The sequence below is a fragment of the Oryzias melastigma genome, linkage group LG22 (assembly GCF_002922805.2).
Source record: "Oryzias melastigma strain HK-1 linkage group LG22, ASM292280v2, whole genome shotgun sequence".
Classification (NCBI taxonomy): Eukaryota; Metazoa; Chordata; class Actinopteri; order Beloniformes; family Adrianichthyidae; genus Oryzias; species Oryzias melastigma.
In genome coordinates, this window is record NC_050533.1 from 6,085,429 (window position 1) to 6,096,774 (window position 11,346).

Sequence of the window (11,346 nt, forward strand, 5' to 3'; positions counted from 1 at the left end):
AATATTTAAGCTACATGCTAGCTACTTCGGCTAATTTAGGATATTTTTCAGGTTTTTAGGCTAATTTGAAGTTTAGCTAATATTTCAGCTACATGCTAGCTATCTTGGCTAATTTAGGCTTATACAGGTTTTTTAGGCTATTTGGAGTTTAGCTAATATTTCTGCTACATGCTAGCTACTTTGGCTAATTTAGGATATTTTTCAAGTTTTTAGGCTAATTTGAAGTTTAGCTAACATTTCATCTGCATGCTAGCTATCTTGGCTACTTTAGGCTTTTTTCTGTTTTTTAGGCTATTTAGAATTTAGCTAATTTTTCAGCTACATGCTAGCTACTTCGGCTAATTTAGGATTTTTTTTTTAGGTTTTTAGGCTAATTTGAAGTTTAGCTAATATTTCAGCTGCATGCTACCTATCTCGGCTAATTTAGGATTTTTTTCCATTTTTAGGCTATTTGGAATTTAGCTAATATTTCAGCTACATGCTAGCTGTTTTGGCTAACTTAGGCTTTTTTCAGTTTTTTTAAGCTAATTTAGCATTTAATTAATATTTTAGTTGGCTATCAGCTTCAGCATTTTCAGCAACTAGCTTTAGCGATTACAGCTATCAACTTCTGCGTTTTTAGCATATTAATTTCAGCATCTTCAGCGGCCAATTTCGGTTTATTCACACTAGCAATATTGCAGGTAATACTATACAGCTAGTTTTTAGTAAGTTAAAAGCTAATGATGTGTGTTTTACATCCCCTTTGTGCATGACCAGACTAATCTGAAAAAATAATCGGTGATTAGTCGACTATTAAAATAATCATTTGTGGCAGCACTAGTCTAAATATACCTGGATGTTTATCAGGACATTGTACAAGGCAGTTAAGTTGGGGACGCACTGATTATTTTTTTTAACTCTACCTACTAAAAAAGTGTTCATCCCTTGAAGTCCATAGAAACCTTTTTTTTTCTTTGTCTGCAGAATAAAATTAGTTTCAATAGAATAGCATTTAGTACCATAAGACTTCCTGACCCTATTTATGGACGCTGACACACACGGTGCTTTTAGGATGTCAGTGGAAAACAGCATGATGAATAATAGCAGATGATGCTTGTTCAGTCGAAGGTTTTCTTTTCTATGTCTTAGGGTTGGGTGTACAAAGTTCTTCTTGATTCTGGTTATGTAGAACATAAAATGTATCCTACTTTTCAATTTGAATCAACAATTTAAAAACTACATTGATTCGTTCATCAAGATCATTTTTACTGTTTTCAACTAGTCTCTTCATCAAATTGTGCAATTGTAAAGCAAAAATTGTGATTTTACAAAAAACAAATAATAATAAAAAATACGGCTGCAAAATATAAAAAAAACTTGCAATGTGCGATATTATTGATAAATATTGACGACATGACATCGATACATGACCATGTAGCAAAACAACTAATATAACTAAAACAAACATGTAGACATGAAATCCTGTCCACCTTTGTCATGGGAGGGATCGCTCATAAATGTAACGAGGGGTCATCTGGACCCTTTAAGATGAAGTGTGAACACTTTTCTTCAAAAATAAAATGACTTGTTTTATGTTCTTATGTTATATACAAGAGATCATTTTCCTGATCTGTCTTTAAAAGTCAAAATCCTTGTTTACGTTTTTAACTTTTCAAGATCACTCATTTTGGAGCCCAACTTTATCGATTTTATTACGTTTCACATTTCCACCAAACAGAAGGGAACCAAGGCTGGCTGCATGGTGGCATATTGGTTAGGATCTCAGAGCGAGAAGATCCTGGTTCAAATCCCGTGTGGGACGTTGCTGTGTGGAGTTTGTTCTCCAGGCGCTCCGACTTCCACCCAATATCCAAAAATATACTTCATGGGGAGAATTGAGCCTCGTTTCCACTGAGTGGTCAAAAGTACGGAGGGATGGATGGATGGATGGATGGATGGGTGGACAGAAGGAAGGATGGATGAATAGACGGACAGATGGATGGATGGATGGGTGGACAGAAGGATGAAGGATGGATGGATGAATAGACGGACAGAAGGATGGATGGATGGATGGATGGATGGGTGGACAGAAGGAAGGATGGATGGATGGATGGGTGGACAGAAGGATGAAGGATGGATGGATGAATAGACGGACAGAAGGAAGGATGGATGGATGGATAGAAGGATGGAAAGAAGGATGGATGGGTGGACAGAAGGATGGATGGACAGAAGGATACATGGACAGAAGGACGGACAGATGGACAAAAGGATGGAAAGAAGGACGGATGGACAGATGGTTGGACAGAAGGACGGATAGACGGATAGATGGATGAAGGACGGATGGATGGACAGACGGACGGATAGATGGATGAAGGACGGATGGATGGACGGGCGGATGAATGGACAGAAAGATGGAAAGGACGGATGGAAGGACGGATGGACAGATTGATGAAGGACAGATGGATGGATAGATGGATGAAGGATGGATGGATGGACGGACAGATGGATGAACAGAAGGACAGACGGACAGATGGACTGAGGAATAGACAGACGGACGGACGGATGGTCGGATGAACAGAAGGACAGACAGATGGATGGACAGGCAGAAGGATGGATAGATGGACAGATGGATGGACAGAAAGATGGAAAGAAGGACAGACGGATGGATGGACGGACAGACGGCTGGATGGATAGACAGAAGGACGGACGGACGGATTGACAGATGGTTGGAGAGAAGGACGGATGGACGGATAGATGGATGGACAGACAGATGGATGAAGGACGGATGGATGGACGGACGGAGGGATGGATGGACGGACGGAGGGATGGATGCACGGGCAGAAGGATGGATAGATGGACAGATGGACGGACAGAAATATGGAAAGGACGGACGGACGGATGGATGGATGGATGGACGGATGGATGGACGGATGGATGAATAGATGGATGGATGGATGGATGACCATGCTGGACACTGCTACCTCTGTGTTCCAGCAGCGACACCACATGGTGACCCTGTCCATGCTGTTTAGGGTCAATGATTTCTGCTGCAGGTCAGCAGTTCATCACAGGAACACAGAGACAACACACAGGCCAACACCAACCTCAAGCACATTTTTATCTTTTTCTATAGAAATGTTTGAACATTTTCAGAGAGGAACATTAACACTGAATAAAGCTGAAATGAAAACCCCTAAAATGTGACAGACCGGTCTTGTTTTTGTCCTGTTTTCTGGGGCGTATTAGCAGCAGACAGTTAAACAGCTGTGGGCAGGTAAACAGCTGATTGACAAACACAACTCAGACTCAACACAGACGCTCATGTGTGGCCGTGCAGTCGCTGCAGTGCACGACAGACCAGGACATGCGCACAAATATACCCCCCCAACGCCCGGGCAAATCTGTATAATCGTCAGTCCAAATCTTTGATTCCACGCTGGGAAAACAGCGCTTAAACTGCAGGTTGGTTAAAAAAAGAGCTCCCTAACTGCTGTGCACGCCTGCCAAAAACCCCCATAACTGTTATGTGTCGCAGCCATAACACTCCCACTGAGCTTCCTGTGTGAGGGGAACAGGCCGAATGGGATGTGGATCTTCTTTCTTCTCGTCTAGCAAAAGCACGTGGTATTAAAAAAGTACCTTCAACAAAGAGAAATTATCAAAAGTCACTTGAGTGGGTCGTGTTTAAGTACACTGATCGCTTCATTTCTGTCTGTGCAGAGCTCGGGTGGAGTTCGGCTCTTTGAAGGGGATCCAGCTGGCTCGGATAAAACTGGTTGAAACCAAACGTATTCTTTTTTTTTTCCAAGCACAGGATTTTGGGATCAATCAGTGGAGGAATTCAGTCAGTAATGCTGTTTGAAACATGTCTGTACAGCGGAGCGGTGTGCACCACAATACCTGTGTCTTACTAGAAGGGTTTTTGTTTGTTTTTATGATTTATTCCCCACCTTAAAAGCTGGAGTTTTTGTAACCTGCAGCAGAAAACCCACAAGGAAAAGCTGAGACGGGAACTAGCAGGACAAAGTGGTTTATTATTGAACGGCACAGATTTATCTACAACAAGATAGGAGAAAATTTATAATAAATCTGAAAGCTCAGTAGCAGAACGAATTAATGTTAAATAAATAAAAAAGCTTTTAAATACCATATTTAATCAATAGGTATTTTCCGATACCCATAAATCATTTAAGGAAAGAGATCTGGAAAGTAACAAAATAAGGAGATGAAAATATGAGTTAAAAGTATAGAAGATGAAAATTAAAGTAAAATGTCTAAATAGATTAAATAAAAATAAGTTTGTAATAATAATGAAACTGCAAACTACACTGTATTATTTTAAACAAACCTAGTTAATATCTTCATTGATAAAATATATTTTTTTAATCAAAAATGATTAAAGAAGAAGCCACGCCCACTTTTTTATTCATTCAAATCATTGACTGTATGTAAGAACTGGACTGAGTGACCCCCTCCCCCACTGCATTCCAAACAGGAAGTACCCACTGGTTCCAAGAAGCCAAAATAGTAATACTTCTATAGAGAAATAAACTTCTATTAATCAGTAACCACATTTGTTTTTTCCTGATAATCATATTTATATTTTTTTATTTATTTCTATTTTTTTCTGAAGTACACGTTATTTAAGTTAAAGATCGGCCAATCAGATGCCTCAATAAAAGCAGTTTGATTGGCAGGTTTCCCCTCGACCCCTCTTTTAGGTGGAAGGGAGGGGCGTGGACTTCAAACGAGCTCACTCCTGATTGGCAAGAGTGGTTGCCATAGAAACAATCATGCAGATCGACTCAGACCAATCACTGCTTACTGACAACATCTGGCTCTAACATGGCGGCGTCCGTATCTCGAGGAAAAAAATGACGACTGAAATGACTGTTTGGTTGGAGCCGTAACTAAGCCACTTTACTATGAGTGATGTCACACTCATGCGGTCCAGTTCTCATATACAGTCAATGGAGCAAACCCATGAATAAGTGTTTGTCCATCTATTATTTTGTTCTTGAATTACCACCAGATTGATATTTTATTTTTTTTTAAATGTAGATACTCTAAAATGACTTTCAGCATATTTAAAGAAGTATTATATATATATAACTTTAACATTTAAAAATGTAAAATTCATCGTTAAGAACAGACAAGTAAATTAAGCAGCTTTTTCTTACTAATGTACTTTAGTACATTTGCATATAAATACCTCCTAACATGCAGTATGTATATTTTTGTTATTCATACAAGCAAATGACAGATGTGTGAGTGTTTTACGACAATAAACGTGCTCACCTGCTGCGTGGCGTCGCCATTAACCATGTGAGGCATGAGAGGAACCTCCCCGTTCAGGAGGGGAGGCGGAGGCAAGTCCAGTGGAATCTGGTCTGTCATCATCATTGTGACGTACATTCATGGAGAAATTCACTGAACTGTCCTACCTGGAAACACAAAGGTGGAAATATCAGCCAGAGGAATTCTTTTTGTCCTCTCAGCCTATATAAAATCTGCACCAGACACAAAGCTAGTATCTTCTATTTCCTAAAACTGTTCTACAATCAATTTTAAAATATTATGTGCCAGAAAATATGCAGAGAATACGAGTGTTTACTGTGCAGCTTAGTTACAGAAAAATCAATTTTACACTTCAGAAGAGCATGAAAACCACTTTGCATTGTTAAGGAGCTCCTATCAATGCTGTAATGCAGTTTTCACTCCAGATTTAGAGACATTTATACAAGATTCAAGACAAATTTCTGCTAATAGACATAGAAAAGATTTATTGCAGTAGATGTGCAGTTGGATAATTCAGACGCAAAGAGATCAAGGCTTTATGAAAGCAAAGACGGGTATTATTCCAGGATTATCCAGGGTGCACTTTGTTTTCTTTATTTTTGAACAGATACCAAAACTATGATTTAAAAGCAATCAGATGAAAGGGGAGAGCACAGATCAAACAGTTCACTTTTAGACTTGAAAACCTGCAAAAACGAAAAACTGGATAAAAAATATTAGGATTTATAACTGAATAGTGATGAATTATTTTAAAGATAAATTTTAATTTGGCATTTCTGGTCTTAGAAGGCCCTAGAAAGCTGCTTTACAGCACAGAGACACATTCACAAAACAGCATTAGGCATAATTTCTCCTTTATTTAAACATTTGACACGTTAGGCGCCCCCAAGGCCAAGAACCGTACCGCCAACTGGAACCCAACCTGTCCCCCTTTCCCAGCCATCTTCTGAGGCCATTTGTGCCGACTAAGTGGAAACTAAATCTGGACGCGGCGTTTCTTCTTGCATAATAAAGGAGTAAAACCAAAAAGCATAACCATGAGGAGAAAAATTAGAAAACCGCAGCGAATGTCATTGATGTTAAGTGGAAAATAACACGGTATCACCTCAGTGGCTGCGGGGCAAGATTACAAAGAAACCCCGGTGACATGCGTCTGCCGTGCACGTGGTCCTCATCAGGGTTTGCTCCGTTCATGATCAAAGAGGATGTGTTTACAGATACAAGCTAGCAAAGTTGCATTACTTGTGATAATGCTAGAGTGAATCCTTTTTGCTGAAAGTAGTTGTTGAAAGGATTTGCTGAAAATGCTGAATATATTGCAAACAGTTCAATTTGATAAAAGACTGGAGATTTCATTAAAGAACTATGAAAGAGCGCTGAAGTTGACCTGAATTTCTGAAAAATTAGTAGTAAAATTGCTTAAAAAATAGTCTAAAATTCTTCAGTAAACTAAATTGGTCAAAAGCATTAGCCTGTTGCTTAAATAGAAGCTAAACTCTAAATTAACCTAAAAAAACCCCAGCAGATAACAAATTAGCTAAAAACATTAGCATGTTGCTAAAATAGAAGCTAAACTCTAAATTAGCCAAAAAACCTCAGAAGTCAACAAATTAGCTAAAAACATTAGCATGTTGCTAAAATAGAAGCTAAACTCTAAATTAGCCAAAAAACCTCAGTAGTCAACAAATTAGCTAAAAACATTAGCATGTTGCTAAAATAGAAGCTAAACTCTAAATTAGCCAAAAAAACTCAGTAGTCAACAAATTAGCTAAAAACATTAGCATGTTGCTAAAATAGAAGCCAATCTTGAAATTAGCCTTTAAAAAACACCGGTAGATAACAAATTAGCCAAAAATGTTAGCATGTTTCTAAAATATTAGCTTAGCTCTAAATTAGCTTAAAAAACCCAGTAGATAAATACATCACAAAATTAGCCAAAAAAGTTAGCATGTTGAGCTATAATCCAAAATAGTCCAAAATTCCTTAAAAAAAAGTAAATTAGTCAAAAATGTTAGCTTGTTGCTAAAAAGAAGCTAAACTTTAAAATTGCCTATAAAAATCTCAGTTGATGCCAAATTAACCAAAAAAGCTAGCATGTTGCTTAAATACTAGCTAACCTTCAAAATAGCCCAAAATTCCTGAAAAAAAGAAAAAAGAAAAAATTAAATTTGTCAAAAATGTTTGCTTGTTGCTTGTATCCAAAAACGTTAGCACGTTGCTAAAATATTAGCCAAACTTTGCTCCTTTCCGTACATTTTTTGGCACGTAAAAACTCAATCACACTTTTAGCGATTTTAGCAATCTTGGTGTCAAAATGTTCATCTTTTTCAGGACACTGCTGCTTTTATTTATAAATGTAAAAATGTTAAAGAAGATTATCAATAAGCCTTTAAGTATATTAATGGGTTATATTTTAATCTTTTATAAAAATTTTCAAAAAGTTGTAGTTTAGCTTCAATTGTAGCAACATCCAAACATGTTTGGCTAATTTGTTATCTACTAAGATTTTTATTAGCTAATTTAGCAAGAAGCTAACATTTTTGACTAATTTCGTTTATTGAGGCATTTTAGGCTATTTTGAAGTTTAGCTAGTATTTAAGCAATGAGCTAGCTTGTTTTTGGCTAATTTGGCATTTACTGGGGGTTTTTAAGTTAATTTAGAGTTTAGCTTCTATTTTAGCAACAGGCTAACGTTTTTGTCTAATTTAGTTTACTGAAGATTTTTAGGCTATTTTAGAGTTTAGCTAGTGTTTAAGAAATGAGCTAGCTTTTTTGGCTAATTTGGCATAGGGTTTTTTTGGGATGATTTGGAGTTTAGCTAATATTTAAGCAACACACCAAATGTTTTTGCAAAATTGGTATGTATTGGGGATTTTTAAGCTATTTTACTTAATTTTTTTTTTTTAGAAATGTAGGCCAACTTCAACAATCTTTCATAGTTCTACAGCAAAATTTGAAGTCTTTTAAACAAATGTAACATTTTGCTTTTTGCATTTTCAGCAAAAGCTTCAGCAACTACTTTCAGCAAAAAGAATTCACACTAGCATTGTTAAAAGTAATGCAACTTTGAAGACTTTCTTGAATTTATTCCCGATGGGGCATATTTTGCTCAATATTTAAAAAATTATAAAGTTTATGAATACCCAAAGTACAAGCAGTAATGTCCTGAACAAGATGAACGTTTTGATACCAAGATTGCTGAAATCTGATTGAATAATTGGGTTTTTACTTGCCGAAAAACGTACGGAAAATCACTTAGAAAACCAAATATCAGTCAGACGACTGAACTAACAGGATCGGTGCGTCGCAGCAGCATGTGCCGTCTCCCGATGGATAAACCAAAAGAGTATTCACGTAACACGCCGTCTGTGCCAGATGAAGATTACCCAATGACGTAGGTGTTTGAATTCAACGCTGCTGCAGAAACAACTGCTAAAGAGCTTTGGACAAATGGCTTCAAGCTTATATTGGTAAACACATACACGCAGCACAGAGTTTGTATGTGTTAAGGATTTCCTGTAATCTAGGTAAGTAGAAGAAAGCCATTCGATATCCGCCAGACAAAACACACCACATGAAGATGCGCACGCATGTGGAGATGTCTTCCACGACCAGCTGTGTGTGCGTGTTTTTTGTTTCTTTCAGCTGGTTCTCTTCAGGCACCAACAAGGTCGCTTCAAGGGTTAGTGGATCATACCGCCGGCGCTCGTGCAGCTGCTGAGTAAATACACACTTGCATCATCTTTTCAGCGTCTTTTAGGCTTTTTCAATCATCGCCTTCTTTCATTCCTCCACTTTGTTCCCTCCTCCCCAATCCGAGCCCCGTTCCCAGCTCAGCCCGGCCATCCAGCCTCTCTCACACACACATCCAGGACACATCGCAGACTAATGGCAACACCGCTGTCAGCTCTGCCAGGAAAGAGAGATGGAGAAGAGAGCAGAGGGGAATAAGTAACTCAAGATGACAGTGTGAAGAGGAAAGGAGGAAGTCAGCGATTTCTTCCAAGAACCCAATGTTCGTGTTGTAGTTTTATGAAAACTGAAAATTATGAAAATCAGAATTCAGCTGCACTCTGCAAACTATATTGAGAATACTACTGGGCGATATCACGATATGAATCATTTTATATCACAATATCGATATATATCACAATAAAGTGTATTTTCAGTTACTCTCTGAATAAAAATGTCATAGCTTACTTTCCTAACTATAGCAAAAAAAGTCACTTATATACATTTTTTTTGTGCACTGACAAGGCAACACCTATGCAATTGTCTCAGGCTATTTAATGATATATTTGGCATAATAATTGATCAAATTAGGTTAGAAACAATATAAACGATAGGAGAGAAATGGAATGATATGACACTTTTCTATCGCCCACACGACATGTACACGATACAGTAAAACTACATTCAAGATATTTTAATAGAACTTATCTAAAATCTCTCCAAAATCAATACATTTTTGGGTCTTGTTAAGAGCTTTGATCTAAAAATATGGAAAATAATATTAATATAAATCAAAATCCTCTTACTCCCTAACCAACGATAGAAAAAAAAAAATCAAATTTCACTTTAAATGTTGGTTCAATTTTAAGGATGTTATTTTAAAGTTTCTTTAGATTGGCCTTCTTTCTTATCATTTTGGAAATGTAGTTTTTATGTTTTTATTAAGGATTTTTCATGATGGGTCAATTTGCACTAAGATCATATTCTCATTTTCTTTCCATTTTTCATTCTAAAATATATCCAACCATCCATTTTTGGAAACAGTTTTATCCCTTATGGGGTCACAGGGCTGCTGGAGCCTATCCTAGTCGTATTTTTAAGTAAAAGTGTACCGTTTGGATTAAAAACGACTTCATGCAACATTATGGCGTCTTCCCCGTCAGCCTTCAAATTAAAAATGAGCTTTTAGCTGCAGGCCGCAGGAACTGAATTGTGAAATTACAGTGTGCGTTTCCACTACACTGAGAACTGCTCTGTTGATTTTGTAACTCTACGCCTATAGATGCACTTCCACTTGCAGCAGCTGTTTGGAGCGCGTTTCCCACAGGATGCAGCGCACATAACTGGACATTTTATGCATCGATGAATGAATAGAAGCGTTTGTTTTACCAGAGGGATCTTAACCACATGTAATCTGCCGGTGACAGCTTCAGAAATCCTCAGAGCGGTTTCCGATGGAGGGATGCCGGAGGAATAAGGTGCAGATATTGTCGCCGGGAGGAAATATTCAACTAAAATAAATGTGGTGCTGAACCTAGAAAACAATCAACGACTTGTATGAATGTAGTGTGTAGAAGAGTCTGTGTGCGGGAGTGTTACACGTGTCTGTCTTTAAACAAAACGCCTCGTATACGGATGATATAAAAGATCTATAGAGTGAAGCTCACAGAAATGAGGCTCACACAAATTCAGTGAGCTAATAAGACGACAGGCGTTACTCATGCACACGCCCAATGACTCCAGTTTGCCCGTCCTGATGAGGCCTAACTCACAAACACCTAACAGACTGTCTGACTTACTTCCAGTAAGTCACATTTGTGTCTACAAACACAGACACACATTTTTACATCTTCCTGACAGCCAAATAACCCAGCAATGACCTGCTTAACAATACAGTTTTGTGTGGCTCTTTTACAAAATAAGACCTTATTCTTCTTTTTTATGCTTTTTTGGTCAATTTTAGACAGGGTCACATCAGGCTATAAAAGCTGGGAACCTTCTGGACATGTTACTAGTCACAACAAAGCTAAAATGAAAGGTGGCAGCTGGGTTTAAAGCAGAATCTTTGGTTTATAGAACACAACGGTTCGGTAGATAAAGGAACGAGGCGTTAAGACTGATTCCATGGAGGTGGTTGTTGCATTCTACTCCTCCTTCATAACTCCTACTGTTAAAACACATCCACATTTTCAATGAGCCGTACGGTACGGTTTAGGCCAGAGGTCGGCAACCTCTAACAGTTTTCTACTGATCAAACCCTATATGGTCTTCCTTTAGCGTTTAGAAAATGTGGATTTGCATTCATGGCCATCTCTCTTTTTTTTTTTTTTTTTT

General features: G+C 37.8%; 1 protein-coding gene across 1 annotated transcript in view; it reads right to left on the reverse strand.

Moving 5' to 3' along the window:
• fndc3ba (fibronectin type III domain containing 3Ba) overlaps nt 1–11,346 on the reverse strand; it is a 136,069-nt gene that overhangs the window by 95,791 nt on the left and 28,932 nt on the right. The window contains exon 2 of the mRNA XM_024268406.2: nt 5,281–5,426. Within this exon, the coding sequence (XP_024124174.1) occupies nt 5,281–5,397 (117 nt within the window). The 5' untranslated portion in view covers nt 5,398–5,426. The remainder of the gene's footprint in view (nt 1–5,280; nt 5,427–11,346) is intronic.